Source organism: Ascaphus truei, chromosome 17 (genome assembly GCF_040206685.1).
Source record: "Ascaphus truei isolate aAscTru1 chromosome 17, aAscTru1.hap1, whole genome shotgun sequence".
NCBI classification, from domain to species: Eukaryota; Metazoa; Chordata; class Amphibia; order Anura; family Ascaphidae; genus Ascaphus; species Ascaphus truei.
Window position 1 is genome coordinate 44,744,556 of NC_134499.1, and position 26,835 is coordinate 44,771,390.

General features: G+C 44.0%; 1 protein-coding gene across 4 annotated transcripts in view; it reads right to left on the reverse strand.

Moving 5' to 3' along the window:
• The window catches only part of STAB1 (stabilin 1), a 474,288-nt gene that overhangs the window by 343,657 nt on the left and 103,796 nt on the right, over positions 1–26,835 (reverse strand). For all 4 annotated transcript variants that reach the window (XR_012788655.1, XM_075575004.1, XM_075575003.1 and 1 more), the window contains exons 8-9: positions 16,925–17,121; positions 4,031–4,161 (exon numbers count right to left, since the gene is read on the reverse strand). Coding sequence is in view for 3 of the 4 variants with exons in the window: in XM_075575004.1 (XP_075431119.1) it covers positions 4,031–4,161; positions 16,925–17,121 (328 nt within the window). In the remaining variant the exon portion in view is untranslated. The remainder of the gene's footprint in view (positions 1–4,030; positions 4,162–16,924; positions 17,122–26,835) is intronic.

Sequence of the window (26,835 nt, forward strand, 5' to 3'; positions counted from 1 at the left end):
GTATACACACATGTGTATACACACACACAATGTATACACACACATGTGTATACACACACACATGTATACACACACACATGTATACACACACACACACATGTATACACACACACACACATACAATGTATACACACAAACATGTATACACACACACGTACACATACACACACATGTATACACACACACACACACATACAATGTATACACACACACACGTATACACACACTATCCCCAGCACCACCACATCAGCACACCGGTATCCCATGCCCCCCCAGCACACTGGCATTCTCGGCTCCCCGCCATTCCCAGCCCCCATCAACACCATCAGCACTCACACATCGGCACCTTTGCACCTCCCCCATCGGCACACCCACATCCGCACCCCCACATCAGCACCAAACCCTCCCAAATCAGCACACCGATACAATCACCATAAGTACAGCCACAACAGCACTACCACCGCACATGGGCCGCGTGGACCACTCCCCACCCAAATGCCACACCCACACCACAAACATCCCGGCAACGCCGGGGCTCTCAGCTAGTATATAATATATATACAGCTAAACCCCGTTATAACGCGCCTCGTTATACCGCGATTCGGTTATAACGCGGTTTTCCCGTGGCTCCCGTTTAAAAAAAAAAAAAAAAAAAATTTAATTTTTTTTTTTTTTTTTTTACATTTTTTTTGCACACTGCACACACTGCACACACTGCACACACTCACTGCACACACACTGCTCACACTGCCACACTGCACACACACTGCACACACACTGCACACACACTGCACACTGCACACACTGACACACTGCACACACACTGCACACTGCACACTGCACACTGCACACTGCACACACACTGCACACTGCACACACACTGCTCATTGCTCACACTGTCACACACACTGCACACACACTGCACACACACTGCACACACACTGCAACACACACTGCACACTGCACACACTGACACTGCACACACACTGCTCATTGCTCACACTGCACACACTGACACACTGCACACACACTGCACACTGCACACACACTGCTCATTGCTCACACTGCACACACTGACACACTGCACACACACTGCACACTGCACACACACTGCTCATTGCTCACAACTGCACACACTGACACACTGCACACACACTGCACACTGCACACACACTGCTCATTGCTCACACTGCACACACACTGCACACTGCACACACACTTCTCATTGCTCACACTGCACACACTGACACTGCACACACACTGCACACACACCTGCACACTGCACACACACTGCTCATTGGACACACTGCACACACACTGCACACTGCACACACACTGCTCATTGCTCACACTGCACACACTGACACACTGCACACACACTGCACACACACTGCACACTGCACACAATTATTATATAGAAATAAACAGACAACTGCACTTTAACAGATGTATTTTGCCTGTACAACGTCTTGTGACTTTTGTTTCACAAAGTTAAGGGGGTGGGAAGTCATTGTGCATGTGGGGGTTGGGGGGGTGGCGGGGCCCTGCGCTGCGGCTACGGCGGGCCCTGTACTGCGGCAGGGGGGGTTAGCGGTCTGTGTGTGTGAGTGCGAGTGCCTGTCTGTGTGTGTGTGTGTGAGTGCGTGAGTGCCTGCATGTGTGTGCGCGCGTGTGTGTGTATGAGTGCTGAGAGTCCTGTGTGTGTGTGTGTGTGTGTGTGTATGGTGTTGTATGTATGTGTGCTCCAGCTCGAGTCCGTGAGGGAGGGGGGGGGGAGAGTCCCGGGTCCCTCCTTTCAGCCCGTATAGGGAGGGGGGGGGAGAGTAGCAGCTCCCTCCTGCAGTCCGTGGTTGGAGGGGGGGGAGAGTAGCGGGTCCCTCCACTCAAGCCACGCCCCCCCCCCCTGTCAAACCTCCCACCTCCCGCTCCGGCTCTTACACTTACTTACACACACTCACAGACACTCACACACACTCACACACACTTACAGACACTCACAGACACTCACACACACTTACGCACACTCACGCACACTCACGCACACTCACGCACACTTACGCACACTCACAGACACTCACACACACTCACACACACACACTTACACACACTTAGACACTCACAGACACTCACACACACTTACACACACTCACAGACACTCACACACACTTACAGACACTCACAGACACTCACAGACACTCACGAACACTTACGCACACTCATGCACACTCACACACACCCACGCACACTTACGCACACTTACGCACACTCACACACACTTAGACACACTTAGACACTCACACACACTTACACACACTTACACACACTTACACACACTTACACACACTTACACACACACTCAGACACTTACACACACTCACAGACACTTACACACACTCACACCCACATACACACACCCATTTACACACACACACACTTTCTCTCCCATATATACATACACACACACATACACACACACACTCTCACTCTACACAGACGGGGGGTGGGGTCGGAGCAGAGGAAAGGCCGCGACCAGCACCACCACCCGCTCCCCCCCCCCCTCCTCCCGCGCAGACAGCGGGAGCACCGGGGACAGCGGTGGGGAGAAGAAACCCCCCGCTACCACCTCCATGCAGGCAGCGGGATTTGAGGTAAGCGGCGACCTGAGGGACATCCCCGCTCCCATCTCCTGCCCCGCGGCCTGTCCCGCGGTGACAGGGGGAAGCGGGGACAGGAGGGACATCCCCGCTCCCATCTCCTGCCCCGCGGCCTGTCCCGCGGTGACAGGGGGAAGCGGGGACAGGAGGGACATCCCCGCTCCCATCTCCTGCCCCGCGGGCTGTCCCGCGGTGACAGGGGGAAGCGGGGAGCGGAGGGACATGCCCGCTCCCATCTCCTGTCCCGCGGGATGAATATGCGCTAAAGTGCGGCGGCCATTTTTTTTTCTCGCGACCCCGTTAGTAACGCGGTGGTCTCGGGGTGGACCCCGAGACCCGCGTTATAACGGGGTTTAGCTGTATATATATATATATATATAATCCAAAAATTAAATAGATGATACCGTTCTGTGGCTAACGAAATGCTTTTATTTGTGTGAGCTTTCGAGATACACTGATCTCTTCTTCCGGCGATGTTACAATGAATGAAGCAAGCAAAGGTTATACTTAAAAACAGTGTCTCTTGGAAAGTATACCCTTTGCTTGCTTCATTGATTCACTTGCTTGCTTGTAACATTGCCGGAAGAAGAGATCAGTGTATCTCGAAAGCTCGCACAAATAAAAGCATTTCGTTAGCCACAGAACGGTATCATCTATTTCATTTTTGATGTTCGGCTAACACGGTACTGATACCTCTACATGAATATATACATAATAACAATCATCTGTTCCTTAGCATGTCTTAAAATTAGGTAAATAAAAACCTCAGATGAACAACAGCACATGACATACACTACCGACACACTTTATTGAAGTGTGGTCGGTACCGGCAAGCCGGGAAATCTCCCGGCTTGCTAGTGGCCGCCCCTCGGCGTGCCGCGCGTCATAGACGCGCGGTCACGCGTCATCGGGAGCGTGCGCCCCCTGCACGCGTGTCCAGGGGCTCCCCGAGGGAGCCCTGGTGTCCCGCGATCGCGGGATAGCGGCAGGGGGTTCCGGGGGACCCGGCGGACCCGGCAGCGGTAGGGAGAGCGCCCCGATCGGAGGGCGCTCTTCCGCTGCTTTGGCTCGCGCCCGTCACACTCGGGCGCGCGCCAGGCTACTGCTGCGGCACAGAACGGGCAAATGCTCGAATAAACTGTGCCGCAGCAGTATTACACCGTGTCATGATTTATTTAACAAAAATATAAACATAAAATATTGATTTCTTACTATACTTTTGAAACCAACTTATTTGGCAGAAAATGAATAGTAATTGTACTGTTTTCATTTCAAATAGAAGCATACATAAACATAAACATGTAGTTATGTTTACTAAGAGTGCTTTGAGGGTACAGTATTTACTTTTCTAAAACTGTCTATGTTAGAAAACTTACATAGGTGTTCCAGCAGCTGATGATTCACATTGTGCACTTTTATCACATATATGTGGGCGGCATACGCTAGGTAAATAGCATCCAGCAGGAATTGCCCGGCTTATCATTCCAGGTTTGCAACTGCAATAAGACTATAAAAAAACAATAATTAGCAGCTAAGATCTGCATGTGCAGCCTGCTCATTTACTTAACATTTTGTTTTAAAAATTATTTAATATTACAACAGGAATCCTCAAGCAGCATCTAAAGGTAATATAGTAGTGGAGTTTGGACAATAACACATATCTATTCTTCAGGCATTTGTTTAATACTCTGTATAAATAAGGGCGATACATACAATTATATTGATGCTGCTTCACAGGAACGTAAACAAAAAAACAGTGTAATACTTGTCAGTTATGTTTTACACTAAAAGACAACTCACAACCCATTTACTTGAATGAGCTATAAGTGTAGGAAGGTGTCTTACAGTATAACAAAAGACCACTTAGTAAATATGGGCCCAGGTGTTTGAGGCACACAAATGGAATCTGAAGCCTTAGGCTGGGGCCATAGAGGGGGTAGCAGGGCTGAGGCGCGCTGACGCTGAGGCTCGCCTGCTGAAATCTGCGCGATTTCATGCCCATGCAGGCGAGCCAGCGGGCGCGATCGGGAGGCGGGGGGAGACTGAGGGAGGCGGGGCAGGGACGTCGCTGGGCCTATCGCCCACGACGCACCGACGTCAACATCATGGCGCCGACGTCACGGCGCCGTGACGTTGACGCTGCTCCGCGCTGATTGGATGTTTTCAGCCAACAGTGCTCTGAAAAACAGTTTGTCTGCCGGCTGAAAAATCCAGCGCCTCAGCACGCCTGCGGACACTCGCGTGAGCCCCCTCTAAAGACATCCTTTAGCATTAGACAGTGAGGCATTAGACAGTGAGGCATTAGACAGTGAGGCATTTAAAGTGAGCTTTTTAAGTGATAAATACAGTTAGACTATAGTTAATATACTCACTTTCTTCATGCAAGACCAATAACCTCAGCTGATATGACATGGATCTAATTGCATTCTCTTCACAGGTATGTTCCTGATGTGCAAATCCTGTGTAAAAGAATGACTCTGGCCTTGTAGAATTGATATAAGTATGTTCCTGATGTGCAAATCCTGTGTAAACGACTGACTCTGGCCTTGTAGAATTGATATAAGTATGCTCCTGATGTGCAAATCCTGTGTAAAAGACTGACTCTGGCCTTGTAGAATTGATATAAGTATGTTCCTGATGTGCAAATCCTATGTAAAAGACAGACTGACTCTGGCCTTGTAGAATTGATATAAGTATGTTCCTGATGTGCAAATCCTGTGTAAAAGACAGACTGACTCTGGCCTTGTAGAATTGATATAAGTTAGTATGTTTGAATTTAAAAAGTTTTTTTTTTTTTCCTCTTAACTCTGTGCTGTTAATTGACCAACTGGAACAAGCTGATTTATTGGGGAGGGGGAGGGTCGTGTAACTGCATTATCTGTATAATACCAACACCTTTCCTGCATCTTTGCTGGAACTGCAATTGGCATTAGATAGTGAGGCCTTTAAAGTGAGCTTTTTAAGTGATAAATACAGTTAGACTATAGTTTGACTAGAGGTGACTGGGGACTGGATCTACTGCAAACTCTTTTACTCAAGACAACAAACGGTAAGCTATTCAGATCACACTATGATCCCAAGCTTGCTAACCTGCCTATTTCAACCCCCCACCCCTTTACAACTTATTTACTGCAGTCTCTCCCAAAACTGACTGCACAATACACTGAAACCCTGAACTGACTCTAGCATTGCAATACAGCTAAACATTTGACAAGGAACAGGCACACACCTGCTGTTTAGTCTGCTCACACTCACTCTGCTCACAACAGCTCCTTGCAGCACTGCCTACCTCTGGCATCATGAACCTGCTATGTATTTTAACTTTTTTCTTTCTCCTGGCCTCATGGAAATGTTACTCCCTCTACCCACTACAAACTCCTCCATCCTGGCCCACACCCAACATCACCATACACCCTGGACTACTCAGAAGCCTTGCACTATCTACTGAATGTTGGTGGAGAACTCTAAAAACTAGCACACCAACCACTGCTCACTCAAATGGGAAACACCACAAATTTACAACTTGCAAACAACTACCCAAATTTCTACTCATACTGTTACTCTCTTTAGCAGGTGATATTGAACCTAACCCAGGTCCTCCCATTTCAGCTCTGTCCCATGCCCCTGAGAATTCCACCTTTAAATTCCAAAAAGGGCTACTGTATCTGTCGCCCATATAAACATCCGGAGCCTGCTGCCCAAACTGGACGAACTAAGGGCATGGTGCCTTATGTATAAACCCAAAGCCATCGTTCTTACAGAAACATGGCTATCCCCTAAAACCCCTGATGCAAATATTGCCATTCAGGGATACTCCATTTTTAGGAGAGATAGGTCAAAGAGAGGAGGAGGGGTGTTATTTTATATTGCAGACACATTACAATTTACACTGTTAAATTGCCCACCAAGCTCACCCTCTTTTGAAATTCTAGTTGGCAAAATCTGCTTCCCCTTTTCTAAGCCCATCTTGCTTGCTGGCATCTACCGCCCCCCTAAAGCCCCTCTACAATCCCTGACTGATATCACCCAATTTCTTGGCTCCATTTCCTCTCTGAATGAGAAGAGTGAGCTGCTAGTTCTTGGGGATTTCAACTTCAATTGGCTTGACCCTAAAAACCACAAAATCCAGATACAACTCAAGTCACTTAACCTATCGCAACTCATTTCCCAACCCACACGGATAAACCTGAAATCGCATAACCATTCCTTGCTAGACTGGATTCTCTCCTCAAACCCCAGCAGAATCCAATCCTCTGGCATCCTTCCTGATATTTTCAGTGACCATGCAATAGTGTACTGTGTAAGAAAAATTAAACCGCCCCATTCAAGCCCTAAAGTTCTCCTCACTAGAACATTTAAAAACTTTAACCCACAACAGTTTCTGGATGACCTTACCAACTGCCCATGGCACAGAATCGATTTTGTTCCCGACCCTGATTCTGCGCTCGACTATTTCCAATCCGAGTTCTTAAAACTCTGCGATACCCATGCTCCACTACGCACAATAAGGGTACGGGGGGCCCACCTTCCATGGGTTACACCTGACCTTATAGCACTCTACCAATTCAGGGATGCCTTGTGGAAAAGCTACAAAGTAACTGGCACTACCAAGGATCTCAATCACTACAGATGCATGCGGAACATGTGCACAAGGCAAACAAGGCATGCAAAAGCACAATATTACTCTGACAATCTCCACCAGAATACATCAAACCCAGCTAACTTCTGGAAGGTTATCAACAATATATTCCAGCCTCCTAACCATCAACAACCAAGTAATATCACTAAGGGGGATATTACTCTGACAAACCCCACTGACATTGCAAATGCATTCAATGATTACTTTGTGGGGTGTGCCACTAACTTATTAGTGAAACACAGCCCAAACCACAAACCTGAATCTCATCCTGGGAGTACCCCTACAGTCCCACCCCCTCCCAACACTGCCCACAGTTTTCAATTTGGCTCAGAATCTGAAGAGGAGATTCTACAAGCGCTCCTCAAACTAAAACTAAGCAGCCAATGTGGACCCGACTTACTACAATCTAGGTTCCTACGACTTGGTGCCCCAGCCATTGCCAAAACAATTGCGTCCATAGTCAACTCTATCCTGTCTGCAGGCCATATCCTTAAGACCTGGAAAACTGCCAGAGTTGTCCCAATCTTCAAAAGTGGGGACAAAAACACTGTCTCAAACTACAGGCCAATGTCACTTCTCCCAATTCTATCCAAAGTCATGGAAAAATGTGTCCACTCCCAATTAAGCGATTTCTATACCAAGAAAAATTTCCCTAGCCAATTCCAATCTGGGTTTCGTCCCAAACACTCCACCGTAACTACCCTGCTAAAAGTTTGCAATGAAATCCAGTGTGGAATGAAACGGGGACAACTCACTGGTGCAGTATTCCTAGATTTTGCAAAGGCTTTTGATACTGTTGATCATGCTATCCTGCTTAACAAACTCCAGAGCTCTGGAATAGGGAAGCATGCTTTAAACTGGTTTCAGTCCTACCTATCAGGAAGATCCCAACATGTGTCCATCTCAGGCTCTAACTCCAACCCCCTGGATATCACCTGTGGTGTCCCGCAAGGCTCTGTTCTGGGGCCCCTACGCTTCTCAGTGTTCATTAATGATCTTCCCACAGCTTGTAAGGAAGCCTCAATACACACGTATGCAGATGACACAATCCTATATGCACACAGTCATAGCCTCTCTGACCTTCAACACATACTTCAGTCTGAATTTTTGAGACTCGAAAACTGGATTTCCCAAAACAAACTGTTTTTAAACACTGACAAGACTGTAACAATGGTATTTGGGACCAAGACTAAATTTGTAAAGCTTCCAGTGACTGAGCTCCTGATTAGAACAAACGCTAACACCACCCTAACACCTGTCACTAGTTTTAAATACCTGCGCTTATGGTTTGACTCCCACTTAACATTCGGGATGCACATTGATACCCTGACAACCAAGACATATGCCAAACTAGGGGTACTTTACAGGAACAAATCCTCCCTAAGTCTCCTGGTCAGAAAGCGTATCGCACAGCAGATGCTAATGCCAATTATTGACTATGGAGACATAGTATATGGCTCGGCTCCTCAAACCCACCTTAGCAAACTTGACAACCTCTACAATTCAATTTGTCGTTTTGTTCTCCAATGTAACTACAACACACATCACTGCGAAATGCTCAAAGAACTAGATTGGTCAACACTAGAGTCTAGGCGCAAAGTTCACCTTTCCTGTCTTGCCTTTAAATTCTTCATGGGCAAGCTACCCAGCTACCTGAACAAGCTCCTCACCCCTACCACTTGCAGCAATTATCACCTGAGATCAGACTCCAAAAGACTATTCATGGTCCCAAGGCTCAACAAAGTATCCGGACGTTCCTCCTTCTCCTTCCGTGCACCCCAAACTGGAACAACCTACCAGAGACTCTCACATCCACCACCAGTTTAAGTTCTTTCAAATCTAAGGCTGTCTCACATTTTAATCTGGTCTGTATCTGTTTCATACGCTCATAATATATATTTTCTCTAACTGTGCACGCAATGTCTTGTATATAATGTATACCCTGTTCATTTATGTAACTGTACTTGTAACCATGTATTATTTGTTTTACTCTGTGCCCAGAACATACTTGAAAAAGAGAGGTAACTCTCAATGTATTACTTCCTGGTAAAATATTTTATAAATAAATAAATAAAATCCTCATGGAGGATGCAGGGGCTCAGCGCGGAGCGTCCGCACGGCTCAGCACGGACGTGCCTTCTATGGACTAGGGGTTATCAGAAGCCATATTTACGAAGCCGTGCTACACCATACAAGACCTTTCAGCACCACCTAAGTATTATGTAAATATATCCACTTACAGCCCATTCAACTGAATTGATTATAACATTTCTTCAAGTGCTGGAAGGTGCCTTATGGAATAGCACTGCTTAGTAAATATGGCCCTTAATGTACATTTCTGAAAGTACCTCATAGCTACCTCAAGCTTTTTCCATATGTTCTGTATGAACATACATATGTAGTATGAAATGTGCACCTTTTTTGTTTAATATATGTCACAATAGGTGTAAGCCCAAATGCATGAGTAATTCTCCTTTGCTGTACAGCATACATTTTTTGTTATTATTCAAATAGATTTCAGAACTTTTTCACTGTCCTTTTTTTCTGTGTTACAAAATATCCATAGAGTGTATATATAGTAGCAAGGGTGAGGGCTAGAGACACTTTTTAAAAAGAAAATCTATGACAGAAAACACCTTACAGCTCATTCACTTAAATACTTGTCTTTAAAAGCAGCATTACACGCTTCTTGTTCCGGTGGTGGAGTTGTTCCGTGGTCCCATGAAATCCAGCATTCTCCCTCCTCCTCTCCCCCAACCATGCTCTGCTACTGGGAGTAATATCTCCTCATTCAGGACTCGGCCCGGACAGCCAATAGAAAAAACGCTTTTCTATTGGTGACACCATGGCCCTGTTTGTAGTGAGGCTAGACTTATGTAGTTTGTTTGTATTAAAACTTGGTACAAACAACGTATTAAATATCTAGGGAACCGGTCATCTCTGGTTGCCTTGGTACCTACCATAGATGAGCTCCGGAGGATACCGTTGTATCATCGGAGATGAAGCGACAGCCGCCTCAACTATACCACCAGCTGCCAGCTGACTTGCGCCGCTCTCTTTCCCCACATATCTTCCAGTGGTTAGTAATATGCCTTACAGCAGTGCAATGAGATCGGAACCTAGGGCAAGCATAGCCATAGTGCTAGTTACTCCCTTTGACTCTTTATTCCCTACCCCTATCCTTCCTGATATCGTAGGGTTATGTACTTAGGAAAAGTTATCTAACTTGGTCCGACAGTTATCTATGTTGTTGCACTGAATTATCTGTAGTATCTCCTGGCATATTACCAAATAGGGACAGTATAGAATATTTTCCTATGTCTCCCGGACCATCAAGCACCAATTTTATTGCTCACCATTATAATTGTTGGTCTAATATACAATTGAGGAGTGTGACACTTATTTGCTACAGATCACAACTGTTGGTTTCTCTGGCTCACCGCGCAGCATCTTCAAGGAATCCTCTCCAACATCGCGACATTGCTGCGGCCAGCCTTAATGGCCCATCGAATTAGCACAGCGGGGGTCTGTGCATTTGAATGTGACTCCCCCTGTGTGAATCTTACCGTGTTCCAGCTGTCTGTAAGAGACGCACAGTCAGAGATAGACTGAATCAGTCACTCTGTCTGTGTGCCCCTAACAGACGATTGCGGGTCTTTTTATTTTAATAATAATGTACTGTACCATGGGGTCTCAGGAGTATTTGAGTGTTTTTGGGTCCCATTTAAAATCAAAGTTAAGTTGTAACAACTTTGTCAGATCATGAGGAAGGCCGATAGCAAATGCCTCCGTTTTTGACTGGTTAATTTTAAAATCCCGAGTAAATACCAAATTCGGACAACAGACTGGGACAGGGATGTCAAAGGCTTAGAGATTCTCAAGATCACATCATCAGCAAATAGAGCTATTTTTAATTCTTCTTTCCCTACCTTGAACCCTGATATATCCTTACAATTATGTACAGCACGGCTAAGTGGTTCTATTGAAAGAGTGAAACGCAAGGGGGAAAGGGTGCAGCCCTGTCTTGTCCCGTTTGTTATTGGAAATCGGCTGGAGAGTTGTCCGTTAACTGCTATAGCTGCAGTTGGGGATTCATAGAGGGCTCTCACCCCATTCATAAATATTAAACCAAATCCAAACTTCTCCATTGTTTTAAACATGAATTCCCAATCTAGCCTATCGAAAGCCTTTTCTGCATCTAGGCTTAAGACCACTAATTTTGATTTATTTGAATCGGCTGTATGCATAATATTAGCAAGCCTCCTGGTATTGTCGGAGGCCTGTCCACCAGTAATAAAGCCTACTTGGTCAGGATGGATTATGGTGGGCATAATTAATTTTAATCTATTGGCCAGAACCTTGGCATATATTTTTATGTCAGAATTGAGCAAGGATATGGGGCGGTAGCTTTCGCAGTTCAGGGGGTATCTCCCTTCTTTATGTATTACTACTATGGTGGCTTGGGACATCTCATTTGAGGGACTTGCTGTTACGCTGTGCTGCCCGCAGACCAGACTAACCCCCAGTACTGAGGTGGAGAGTGAGTAGACCACGCACCCGCAGTAGTGAGGGCGTGCCCTGAGTGTGGATTTGGTAGCGTGGCCAAGGTCAGGGTACAAGGGATAGCCATAGTACTTGCCAGATCCGGGTGTAGAGAGTGAAGCGTAGTAATGTCCGTAGCCAAGGGTCGTGGGTAATAGAGGTCCGAGTCGTAGAGGTACGTGAGCCATGTTTGTGGGGTCCGAGAGGTAAGCGAGGTCAAGGGATTGCCAGAGTCGAGGAGCCAGAGAGGGTAAGTAGACAAGCCGGTTTGATAACGAGTTCTGAAAGGTAAGAGGGAGCTGGGCATAGGATCCAAATAGCACAAGGCAAACGAAACTATGCAGAGCGATGTTGCATCAGAGCTACTGGGGTAATAAAGCGCAGTGAGACAATCAGAGGTGGAGGCAGGGCAGAGGTAAGCTGAGGAGCCTCCTATGATAAGACAGATGAAGATGAGCAGTCTTGCTGCAGCTGAAGGGCTGGGGGGCGGAGCCAGCCACCGGATGCAGTGCATAAATTAACTTATGTGGCGCGCGCCCTGTAAGTGGAGGCAGCACGTGCCTAATTCACTTGACAGAGGGAGAGAGGGGGTGAGTGAGGAAAAGAGGTAAGAGTGAGACGCAGGGGAGAGAAATACATGCGAGGCGGTGAGACGGGAGAGAAATACATAGGAAGAGGGTGGGAAGAGAGGGGGCTCGTGAGGTGTGAAATGGGGGGGCAGCAGGCAATACCGCCGACACGGGGGCCCTACTCAAAATGTTTGTCCTGGGCCCCACGATTTCTGTTGGCGGCCCTGCTGGAAGCTGCACACCAGGGACCCTAGTATCTAGTACTGTGTTTTTTAAGTGTATCCACGTACCTCACCCAACGTTCTTTTCATGGGGTTTATTCTCCAGTTCCTCTCCCCTCGTGCTGCTCTCAGATCAGATGGTTTAGGGATATACAGGGTGAGGAGGGGGGGAAAGCCGCTGGATGATTTAGCAGGGCTTCCATGCCCTAGTTCTACATGCAGCCTCCGCAACTAGCCCTCAGACCCTAAACTTTTAGATCTTTGGCCAAACCTCATCCAATCTGGCCCTTTTTTGGCTCTGTAGGCTTGTGTTCGTTGGGCTGAGCATACTGTAACACTTGCGCTGCCCACGAGCAAGACAGGACCCCGGTACTGAGGTGGGGAAGAAGAAAACCACGCACCCACAGCAGCGGAAGCGTGCCTGGCAAGCGGATTGTCAAACGTAGCCGGGTCTGGGTTGGAGAGAGTGGGTTAGTCGATTTCTTGCCCAGGTCTTGGAGTATAGAGTTCAGAATAGTCAAAGTCCGTTAGCCGTGGTCTGGGGTTGGACAGATCAGAATAGTAGATGTCCGTATAGCCGTGGTATGGGCATGAGAGATCAGAATAGTAGATGTCCGTATAGCCGTGGTATGGGCATGAGAGATCAGAATAGTAGATGTCCGTATAGCCGTGGTCTGGGGTTGGACAGATCAGAATAGTAGATGTCCGTATAGCCGTGGTATGGGCATGAGAGATCCGTAGAGTCGTGGTTAAGCCTGGATCAATAGCCAGAGAGATTCCAAGGACAAGCCGGGTCGGTACACGAAAGGTTAACTGCAAGAGTACACAGGACTGGGAGCCAGGCACAATAGACGCAGGAGCTCAAGGCTACAACAGGTTATGCTCAGCGATGTGTGAAAGGAACTGCAGGGTTTTTAACAGGAACAGGAACCAGTAGCAAAGGAGGCGGAGCGGAGGTATGGCCTCCAAGGAGGCAAGGATTGGCTGCAGGAGACAAGTGGGTTAAACGAGTACATGCCATGCAGCTGGGGAGCGGTGCACATCATCACGTGTGCGCACACAGCGCGTGAGAGAAGCATGGCGCATTCGAGGGAGCAGAGCTAAGCTCCGTGGCACACTGTAAGAGCTGCGGTCTGAGATAAGACAGATAAGGAGGGAACACGTCGCAAAGGATGTGTTCCCCGATTCCTTACAGTTTGATACAATTTTCAAATGACCAGAAAATTGCAGGGAACCCTTTAGGGATGCCACAGGAACCCAATGGTTCCTAGGATCCCTGGTTGAAAAACACTGTCTTTGGGGGCTACTCTTCCACTTAAGTTACACAACACCCCAGACGTTTTTTGGTTACAATGTTGCATATTCCACCAAAGTGCCTATTTTGTTTGAACACAAGAATATTTTAGCGTCCTTTTATTGCGTAGTTTATTGTGCTCTCTTTTTAGCTATAAGAGACCAATGGTGTTAATCAGGTCAGGGTAGGCACTAATATCTCCTGACCCTAGTGTGGTTGACCATACCACGGTCTTGTTATATGCATTTTTATGCCATTTGGTGTCGCAATTATGTTCCCACAGTCAAGTTTGAATAAAACGGGTTATAACTTTTTTCATATCCTCATATCTGCTCATCTCTGGGGGACTAATTAGCTTGGTCGTCAGTATATTTGTCCCAATCCATTCTCAAACTAACGTATCTTTCGTTAGTACTTAGAGTCACTATGTTTGTCTCTGTCTTCAACCAGTCCTTTTTGCTAGTAATAGAGGTGTCTGCGTGCATGTTATTTAGGACATTTCCTGTTTTCTTCTACCCAGGAGATATCTGTCACATAGGATCTCTTTTCTTGCGTTCTTTGTGGATTTTCCCCTAGTGCACCGACCCTTTATCTATTTACACTTTCACAATTGTATAGGTTGAGCGGGTGTCCTTATCCTTTGTCCTCTAAAACTATAAATGGCACAGGTAAGCAACATATTTGTAATTTAACTATGAGGCTTGTCAATTATAACAAAAGGGCATTTTAGATTTATTTTTTGTATTATAGTATTATAGGAAGAATAATGGATAAACACGAAATTAAATATGTGTAGTACATTTGTTATATTTTTGAACAATGGTACATGGTATTATCACATAGATTATATTTGGTAATAATATATATCATAAGACGCCTTTCAGCTCATTCGAGTAAAACGATCCTGAGATCTTCCGGCACCAAATGTCTTACGAAACAGCACCACAAGTATGGGTCATATTCTTGAATGTACATTCTTGAATGTTTGTCATACATTTTATAGTAGGTACATTGGTAATAGTGAGTTATGTGCTAGGCACTAGAGATGGACACAATTCCTTTGGTCCGTGGGTCAATCTCAAAAAGGGTGATTCGCCTTTTCCGGATGTTTAAATTTTTTTATCATTGACCACCCAATCCGCGAATTCCGCAACCCTATGTATTCTAAAATCCTCCAATCTGCGGATTCCACAATCTGTTGGAGGATTCTTAAAAATCCTCCCACGAATTGCGGAATCCGCGGATTGGATTCTACAAATCAGTCAAGGGATTGTATCAAACTGCGCTTTTTGATCCACACGGATTGAAACTAGAACAATCCATCGACAGATTTTACACTGCTGAATGGATTTTGAATGGAAAGCTCAGGAAATTCTGGAAAACGTATTTTGACAGTTTCACCCATCTCTACTAGGCAAAAATTCAGATGAACCAAATCCTTATTGCTAATACATAGTCCTGACTAAAATCACAGATTCCAACCCTACACATACAGTATTATATTTGTGTACTCCTCCTAGTTATAGAGTATGGACTGATGTGGGGCCTGGGGGGAACAGCACCAGCAATATATTTACTTCTAAGATTTGATTACCAGTTTCAGAAAGTCAATCAATAACAAGAATGTTGTTGAATTATTAATGCTCTCATTATTGGCTCTGACTGTGGTATCCTCCTGGTCAAAGTTAAGAGAAAATAGGGAAATCAAGAATGTATTGGAAGTAAATCAGAGGTTGAATCAGGCAAAATTATCTCTCAGGTTACCCCTATAACTAAAACAAGAGGTCACATGTAAAGCTGGAGAGGGATAGTCTTGGGATATGTGAGCAAATAATAAAGAGGAACAGTCTCATCAGAAGCATTAAAGGCACAGTTACAGACAGCTTAAACATAGGTAAATTGCAAATATGGAATAAAGCTTGGTGCGAAATAGTGTCTATGACTAACAACGCAGGAAAATGTACAGACAGTTGGCTAATTATCTTTACCTTCTGTCAATTTCTGATTGTAAAATTGGGTTTTACTAATATCATTGTTCATTTTTGCCTTATCTACAGATACAGCGGCCATTATCCGAACAAATTACGGAGCCGTTTTCGTGTGCTCTGCTTTATTACACGCGGCATTAACGCGGCCTATCGCCCCAGGCACACGTGTTTATGGTGGTTGCTTTGTTTGAATTTCATGGATTGTGTGCAGTGAAATGCAATGAAATGAATGAATTGTAATGCGACAGTACTGTGCTGCTGTGTCAATTTCAGGTGTTTAAAAACCAGAACACTAAAAAGCCATTTTCTGCACTCGCGTCTAATGGCGGTAAGGTTGGAAGAAATCACGCGCCAGAAATCACGCGCCATGACGTGGGTATTCCGAGGTATACAACGCGTGAGGTGTTCGAATAACGGACGCTGCATCTGTATTTGAAAGCTGACCACATTGACAGATAATGTACAGTTAGAATTTTACTCCGGAGATGGCTGTGTGGTTGTCTGAAATATAACTAAATACAAATACAAAATAATATTCATGTTATCTGCTAAACAGAACTTTGCAATCTAAATAAATGGACTGACTACAGGCATACCCCGCATTAACGTACGCAATGGGACCGGAGCATGTATGTAAAGCGAAAATGTACTTAACGTGAAGCACGACCTTTTTGCCACTTATCGATGCATGTACTGTACTGCAATCATCATATACGTGCATAACTGATCTAAATAACGCATGTGTAACAGGCTCTATAGTCTCCCTGCTTGTGCACAGCATCGGTACAGTTAGGGAGCCAGTATTGCTGTTCAGGACGTGCTGAGAGGCGCATGCGCGAGCTGCCATTTGCCTATTGAGCGATATGTCCTTACTCGCGAGTGTACTTAAAGTGAGTGTCCTAAAACCAGGGTATGTCTGTACTGTAAAATATATAGAAACCTAGAAAAGAATCACTTGGCCCATTATATGCCCATCTTAAGTTGCAACAGATATACATTGCATATATTTTGACTTGCCTTTCCTGGGCTTCGATACACACATTGGGTTGAATTTTCGAAGCATCCGCCATTGTTAATAGAACAAGGATTAAAGGGAAGGCATGTCTTCCCGTCTCCGTAGTAATCAGGTTTACATGTACATTTATATTGCCGTGGCCCCAACACTGCACAGGTAGCAAAACGGGAGCAAGGTGAGACTTTACAGGGATCCTGAGCTAAAAAGAAAAGAATTACAATATCACAATGCAATAAAACCCAAAATTAAACATAACATTGCATCCATATACCAGTATAAACATTTGCGAAAATCTGTGTTAGGAGTTATTTTTAATACGTTTCCACGTTCGTAGACAATTTAACAATGTAAATTTCTTCCCTAAACCAATCTAACCATGCTAAATGCAAATATCTGTCTCCTTTTATTACTTGCGATTACAAATAACATTTCTGAATGGCAGAGGGTTTGTGGATCGAGTATTCTATTCCATTAGCCCACCCTGCCCTCATCAGAGAGCCAATAAATATAAAGGGAAGAGTAGAAAATGGGGCTCTGGCTGTTCAATCTCTCGTTGAACACACCTTGACATCACACAAAAAGGGAGAAGCCAGTGTGGTCCCACAAGGCTCTGTCTTTGACCCTCTGCTATTCTCTCTACACCTCTTTTCTTGATGAACTAATCCAATCTTTTGGCTTTCAGAATCATCTCTATGCTGATGATACCCAAATTGACCGATCCTCTTCTGACCTCTCACCTTCCGCAATCTCCTCCCTGTTGTCCCACCATCACCTGAAGTTTAACATGTCCAAAACAGAACTACAGGTAATACTCTTTCCTCCTTCCACTACTGCCGCCCCTACATCCAAACTTTCCCTTGCTGTCAACAATACTACAATTTCATCAACACCCTAGCCCACTGCCTAGGGATCATCTTTGACTCTGGTCTCCCATTTGTGGAACTAAAGAAAGTGCATAGTAGAGCCACCAAGTTAATAAATGGGATGGACAATCTGATTTATAAGGAGAGGCTAGCAAAATGAGATTTGTTTACATTAGAAAAGAGGCGTCTGAGAGGGGATATGATAACTATATACAAATATATTCGGGGACAATACAAGGAGCTTTCAAAAGAACTATTCATCCCAAGGGCAGTACAAAGGACACGTGGTCATCCCTTAAGGTTGGAGGAAAGGAGATTTCACCAGCAACAGAGAAAAGGGTTCTTTACAGCAAGGGCAGTTCAAATGTTGAATTCATTACCCATGGAGACTGATGGCAGATACAATAGATATGTTCAAAAAAAGGTTTGACATCTTTTTAGAAATCAACGGTATACAGGGATATACCAAATAAGTATACTTGGGAAGGATGTTGATCCAGAAATTATTCTGATTGCAAATACGTGGAGTCAGGAAGTAATTTATTTTTCCCCTTATGAGATATCATTGGATGATATTTCACTTGGGTTTTTTGTTTGCCTTCCTCTGTATCAATATACTGTACGTATAGATGTCGGATAAAGTATCTCTCGTCTAAATTTAGCAGAGGTTGAACATATGTATTTTTTTCAACCTCATATACTGTAACTGTGCAACTACTATGTAACTATGTAAAATATTAGTGCACAAATCCCGTTGACCCCTTAATCCTTTAATTAAATGGACTAATTAAAAAAACGAACATTTAACAAACAATGGGGTATATGTGCAGTATAAAGGCTCCAGGCTGCAAAATTAGGGCAAAAGTGAAGTAACTACCCAGTACCAAATTTAGCAATCGAAATATTCCCATTAATGTCTTAAATCTGGTGCAGTTTTTTTAGCTACACATTTGCATTTAAAAAAAATATGGATAATTATAATTGATCCTGCCTTGAAGCTGCAGTGAATAAAGTTGAAGTGATTTGGGTCGGAGGCTACGTTTGTTGGAATATATAAGCCATAAAGTAGGAGGCTACAAAAAGTGTCTTGACATCAACATTTGCCATTTCTTTGCAACAAAAAGAACATTGATTTAAATACATACAGGTTTGTATAGTATAGTTAATAATACTTATTTATGCATTTGTAATAGCATTGTAGGCGTGTGCTAAATGCTACTTTATGATTCATTACAGGACATATTTTCCCCCGCTAAAATATAATTGAGATAAATGGAGCAAAGAAAGCCATTCAATATGTTTGAAGCATGTAACATTTAATAAACTGTCTGTTAAAAATACATAGTTTAGAGGTGTAGCATCTTGTCTCCCCAGGTGCTCCACATGTCCTCCGTTTGCACAACATGTAGCAAGTAGTGTAGTTCCTCGGCATGCCATTCTTGTGCCGTCTGAATTTATTCAGTGGTCAGATGAAATTATTATTTGTGTTGTTGCAGTTCAGTGCATGTCTGGCAGATGGCGCATTGAATATCTTTGCCCATGGGACTCTGAATGTTACAGTGCAGTTCAATGTCTGTACATAAAATGTATGTATATTTCTTTGTTTAATGACCTTGTACTGTCGGTATTTCACATTTTATTAAAAAAACAATATGTATTTAACGGAATCTGTTGCAGACATTAACTCAATTTTGGAGTGTTGCATGGGACATGATGGCAACTCCTTGCAGCAAAAGACCAGCTTACAGTTATGCAAATATGATATATTCCGTAATTGAAGTCGGGACAGAGAAGAGAGCAACTCTGAGATCTATGAGTATATTATAAACAAGTACAAATACTACATCATTTCACCAAACTGGGAAGGGTGGAAAAATTCTATAAGACACAACTTCAGTTTGAATAATTGCTTTATTAGAACGCCTCCACGTTCTGGCAGGAAGGGAGATTGCTGGTTGCTGCATTCCTCTTGGGTGGGTATGTTTGATCATGGCAACTTCCGAAGGAGAATGATATTGATTGGAACCAAGAGATTGAATAATAGACCTTCCCCAGCAGGTCCCACCAATCTGCCATCACCCGCTTATCAGCTCCAGCCGGAGTGCCTGCCTCAATACCAATACCATTGCCCATACATGCCAACCAATATTGAAAACCAGATGAACATAAATCTCAACTATCTGTCCCAGCCAAAGTACCAGTCATACATAGAAGTACATGCACACCGCTGGTAGGTGCTGGAGGGGGGTACTTATCTACCGGTGCGCTGTGTCCAGGGAGGTCCATACTGCTGCGGCCGAGTTTATTCGAGCATTTGCCCGTTCTCGGCCGCAGCAGTAACCTGGCGCTCGCCAGAGGGTGCCGGGCGCGCGCCGAAGACACGGAGGAGCGCCCTCCGATCGGGGCTTTCTCTCTCCTGCTGCCGGGTCCGCCGGGTCCCCCGGAACCCCCTGCCGCCGTCCCCCACATCGCGGGACACCAGGGCTCCCTCGGGGAGCCCTGGACGTGCGTGCAGGGGGCGCAGGCACCCGATGACGCGTGACCGCGCGTCGATGACGCGCAGCACGCCGAGGGAGTGCGGCTAGCATGCCGGGGCATCCCCAGGCTTGCGGAGCTAGCCGCACTCAAATAAAATGTGCCGCCTCTGTACATCCCAAAAGTACTTGAGCAAGGAAATGGAAGCAGGCACACTGTCTTTCTAAAGGTGCATTTTATTGTGCCACCAAAGGTCCAACGTTTCGGCAATAGATTGCCTTTATCAAGGGGCTCTCCTTGATAAAGGCAATCTATTGCCGAAACGTTGGACCTTTGGTGGCACAATAAACTGCACCTTTAGAAAGACCGTGTGCCTGCTTCCATTTCCTTGCCTAGCCAGAGTACCAGCCTGATCCTGAGCATCGGTCTCCATCTCGCTACCTGTCCCTATATCATTACCAGCTTGGACCAACCAACTCTGCCATTGCAATGAACCGGCATCCCAATTACATGATCGACTCGAGCATCACTACCGCACTCACCTGGCATTTCATTTAAATGTTGTGGGGAAGAGCGCAGGGCCTCTGTAAGCCCCATGTCCCCCCCAGTTTGTGCACCCCTGCTGTAGTGCACAGTACAGTAAATGATTTCACAATTATTTTACAGAAATCAAACTGTCAAATCGACAGCCAGATGTCGATGGAAGTCTAAAACCATTTATTATGAGGATACTTTTATACTATATTTGTTACTTTCATTTTATACAGTCACTTTTTGACTTTTATTCTACTGGCACATTGGCAACCAAAACAGCATTGCAAATTGCCTTTCTATTAGGGGGATATTGACTCATTGACTCATTGGAACACATGGGTTTTGTTTATATTGTTTTCATTTTAATTTCTATGTGCTTTTATTTCAAGCGTGGTTGGCACATAGCAATAGATATATTGAATACAACATTTCAGAAAATTGGTGTAAAATGCGACAATTGTTTGAAAATAATAAAAACATTTAATAAAATGCTGTTTACTGTTATCATTGGGAGTATTTGGCCAGGCTATAGCCTGGCTGTTTGCATATAGTACAATAGTCAAAGCCATCTCCACCCCTCCCCCACTTTGCTTCTATGAAACATTGAAGGACCCTAAAAGGAGACAAAATAATGTAATTCAAGCTGCTGTAAACAGCAAGCGTACTGGATTGTTACAAAGTGTGAAATGCTAAAGTTACAGCAGTTGGTCTCGAAAAATGACTTTTAGCCCTTTTAATGCAAAGCAGGGTGCAAGGGGATTAGTTCAAAGTGTGAAAGGTCAAGAATAAAGCAGTTGATCTTTAAACCAAGATATAAAGATAGACATCTAAAAAAAATGAATATATATCTATCTATCTTATTTATAAAATGTTTTACCAGGAAGTAATACATTGAGAGTTACCTCTCGTTTTCAAGTATGTCCTGGGCATAGAGTTAAAATGATAAATAGTACATGGTTACAAATACAGTTACATAAGTGAACAGGGTATACATTATATACAAGACATAGCATGCACAGTTAGAGAAAATATACATTGTAGGCGTGTGTAACAGTTACAGACCAGATTAAAATGTGAGACAGCTTTAGTTTTGATAGAACTTAAACTGGTGGTGGATGTGAGAGTCTCCAGTAGGTTGTTCCGGTATCTATCTATCTATCTATCTATCTATCTATCTATCTATCTATCTATCTATCTATCTATCTAGCGCAAGAGAGATGTATTAACTATATTATTATACTGTATATCCAATTTTATAGAGGAGTAGAGGAAAGAGACCTCCCAAACAAACAGAGCTCAAGAGCATGTGAGTAGGCACTTTGTATGGTAATATAAGTAAACATAATCAGAAGATGAATGTAGTCAATCCAGTATACGTTCATCCATAATTCAATAGTCTGGATCCTATTGTGCTCCTATGTAAGGTTGTTATACCAATGAACAGTATAGTGATGCTAGAAGACCATATGAAGGGCCGACTAGACCCCGAACTTGTTGTTGAGTAAGTCCCCGAAGCTTGATCACAGCATGTGAGTGAGAAAATGCAGAAATGAATATGTACTCACTGATTCTGCGTGTGACAGCTTCAACGACGACAGCAGGATAAAGTTTCTCCCATCAAGGAAAAATGTAGCCGTGCACTGCATACATACTGTATGTGTGCCAAGGAAGAACTGATATTGCCGGGTCACTTAAAAATATCAGTTCTTCCTTGGCACGCATATGTATGCAGAGCACAACTAAATTTTTCCTTGATGGGAGAAAATTTATCCTGCTATCCAATTTTATAGCTGTTAACTTGAGTACACACAACAGTAGGCTGTGAAGTGAAGTGAACATTTAAATAAACAATATAATACTTGTTAATTATGATACTATCTCCCTTGATAAGTGCTGTGAAAGAATGTCTCACTAACTGCCGAAAGATTATCAAAGTAGTTGACAAACATTTAACAGCTGAAACTCCTACTTCCTGACAGTTCTTTGCCTGCTGCAACGAAAATCTTAATCTGTAAGAGAAACATTCTACGTTTTGTGACAAATACTACATTACATTCCAGTCGCCAGGCCACCATATTCTAAAACAACGGCAAAACATTGCTTAAGTGATTAATATAATTATTGCTCGTTTGGACAGTTAGAGTGTTTTCCCAGTAACTATGGTTCTCCTTAATAAGCTTATCTTTGTTCTCCGGCTTGACAATTTTTTGAGGTGATGTTTCATAGCATGTCCCAGCAGTTCTATGTGGGTTCAAATTGGGGGATCTGCAAATATAGAAACAAAGATAAGTGAGTGGTGTTTTGGTGCATCACCATAGATAGCTCATATAATGATAATTCCATATACCATAATGGATCCAAGTTCAAGGACATATAGTATAATCCATAACATCCATAACATCCCAGGGTGAAAAACCAGAGGTTTGGTGGTGCCCATGCGGGTACCCCAAAATAGGTCTCCTAGTAATGGTATATTACACCCTGGGGAAATAGCTCAAACAGTCCAGCACTGGAGGGTAATGGTATAATGGGCCTAGGCCCTTTACCTTCCTTGGTGGTGTCCTTGATGAGTGGATCCGTTCCAGCGTGCAATCCTCTCAGAGTGAACACAAGCAGCGAGGATGTAGAGGAGCACAGCAGCGTTTCTTGGCAGCATACCAGCTAGTGGATCGCCAAAATGAGGGTAACTCCAAACAGGGATATGTATTAAAAGAGTACTTTAATGGTCAGAGCAAAACAACAATGGTAGGGACGCACCTACGCGTTTCGTCCGTAAAGGACTTTCTCAAGGTGTTAGGGTTAGGGTTAATATAGAAACAAAGACAGCTATGGACGAAAAAAATAGAATAAAAAAGGCAGCTCACTACAGTTAATAAAGTAGTATACAGTACTACTGCTCAAAACAGTTACAATACTTACTCTGGCAGTGTTCTGACTCAGTTGAATTCCACTTTCCTGGATAAAGACAGCAGAGTCACTGTGCTTTGGGAATTCATCTGTAATATATGGTGCTATCGGGGTGATTCTGGACTCCTGGAAAAACACTTTAGCCATGATTCCTTGACAAAACACAAATGCAACACTGTTATACAGGGAAAGTGTAACATTCATACAGTACAACTAGTTCTACTTTCCTAGCTAACACTGTAATACAGTGTGGTGTGGAGACAGGGCCACAGCGAGATACAGTACATTTACTGTTTTGTCTAATTACTGTATACACCACAGCCTAAAACTCTTATACATGGTAATTGCAACATTCACATACATTAGAACTAAAACCAAAACACAGGGACTTACCTTCAAATATAATTATGGACCCCGGTCCAATTCTAGAGATTTCACCCCACACATGGACCTTGTGGATGCTTGGGCTTAGGTTTCAGGGCTAAACATTTTTTTTCCCGGAAAGCCATAGTGGCAAATCTTTCAAGGGCGGCTGATGTCTCATCCGAAAATATAACATCATTGAACCTTTCGCCACTATCGATCCATGCACATGCTTGCTCAACTCTTTTAATCCTGTTGGTCTCCCTTATCATGGGATACACTCTCAATTACAAGAAAGAACGGGTTAAATTAATAATATAATAGCATACCCAGAAATGTTGTTATACAGGTCTGTTAAAAAAACATGATAGAAGCTAGGTACTGTAACCAGAGACCTGACACTTTTAAGAACCACACTATTTTAGTACCGTAAAACACTTTACCCGACACGTCCATAGGTCCAACCCAAATTGCGTCTCATTTGCCTCCCGAACCTCTGCAGCGGACTGTTCATCATTTGTATGGCTGACCTCATCCACCGGCCGCATCGCTTTCCTAGAGTATAAGCAACATGATAACGAATAAAAGCATGCAGGTGAATAGACATACTGTGCAGTACTGTGTCACTGTGTGAAGAAAATATTAGTAGCATAAGTGTATACAGTACAGTACTTACTCAGTTCTGACCCGACAAGTCTTTTAATTAATTTTAGTCTTCCCATGGGCATGATACCGAACACAGTGCTCTGTCACCTGGATGCCCAATTCCACTAGGCGCCGTTGGATCTGCATTATTTTGTATCCATTTTTGCACATGCACCTTATCGACATGCTTACAGTACAATCCTCGGAAATTAGTGTTTTGGGCATTGCTGCTTTAGAAAAGTACTAATGAATGTATCTTCGATGTGTATTCAATGTGTTTTGTGTCTACATAAATTATGCTGTATTTAAAAAGTAAAGTATATGCCTACTTTTTTACATCTTTTCAATGTAGCTCTGGCCTACACCGAATGACATCAGCGATATTGTGTATAAAAGCTCACACAAATTGCATAGGCTCCCGCACTGTTCTGTATCTGAAATTACTATTTTTCTTTTGTGCTTTCAGATACTTTATCTTGTGCAATGGATAGTTCCCGCTTCTACGGCTGTAAGAACCGGCTTGCTGCTGCTGTTCCAATCCTGAGAATGCAAAAGGCTGTACCTGAGACCCCCCAAACGAAAGTCCAAGGTGGCGAACTAAATAGCAACTAAAGCTCCTAAGGTCAAGAATCCAGGAACGGTGTGGAGAAAGAGGAATATGGCCAAAGTCATTTCCTTTACAATGTCTTGGAAGGACCACTCCAGCTCACCTACACACTGCACATCCCAACCAGCCCTGTTCACCTTGCCTTGCACTCATCACAGCCCAACTGGACCCCCAGTGCACCTCGCCCTGCACCCTTTGCAGCCCAACTTGACCCCCTCTTCTCACCTCAATCCAATCCTAACCAGTCCGAGCCCACCACACACCAGCTTCAGCTTGGTCGGACGCATGTTGGAACTGTTTAGTGGTTGTAGAACACATGTCCCATCACAGCAATACAGGGACAGAGTGGAAGCAAAGATGTACCAGATTTTCTAGTGAATGGAGAGGGACATGGTGGGTCTCCATTACATGCTATGCCCACAGCAGCAGGAGGGAGATCTGGAAGGGCCCTCTCCCCTCCCCCCCCCTTGAACATCCAGTGCACCCTATCCAACATTAGAATCACCCTGCACAATCCCTGCACCATTTGCAACAGTGGAGACACCCTTCCCACTCCCCATTTCCTTGTTATACCCTGGTTTTGGAAAATATCCCAGATGGGAAGGAAAGATCAGCAATGAGAACACCGGATGGAGTACTACAGGACAGCATCGCCCCACAGCAGATATCCATGCCTGCTCACCAAAGCACACCTGCAACACCACACAGGCTATGACAACCAGTGAGGCAGTCAAGTCCAGTACGTGACATCCCGATTTCCATTATTCCAATGGACACTGTGAACAGATATGTTAACAAATGTGGAGGACAGACTAGTCGATTAGCCCTGCTACTTTTCAAGCACCATGTCAGTTTTGAGCTGTATACTGAAGGGTGTCAACAAGTAAACTTTGATGGCTAGAGGGGGGAGAAGGTTCTACTGACCAATTTGAGGAAAAGCATAATGGAGGAACTGAAGAAGCATTTTATAATAACCCCTAACAGTTTCAAATCCATCAAAGACACCATCAATTCCCTTTTGCGGCATAATAGGGCTCATGGCTGGAGTTCTCAGGTCCGTGAGGAGGACTATCTGTATTAAATAAAAGTAAAGATGCAACAGAAATGTTTTGAATCTAATAAATAAACTTTAGAAAAAAAATGTTTTTAAATTGAGCACTATTGTAGTCATTAATTATTCTGTTCATTTATGTTTTGCAGGTTTAACGTTGAGACAAAGCCAACACCATGTTCATGCAAGAAAGACACCAAGCAACAGTGTTAGGTATTGTACAGTACTGTAATTCATGCATCTTGTACTGTACAATAGTTTTATTTTCAAACAGGTTCCATAGAGAAACACATGCGCAGAAATTCAATGTCACGCAAATGCGTTTCAACCAGATTTCATGGTGACACGCATGTGCAGTAATTCAGTGACATATATACACATTTCAACCATGTTCTATAGTGACACACATACGCAGAAATGCAATGACACACATATGCATTTCAACTAGGTCCACAGCGACACACAACT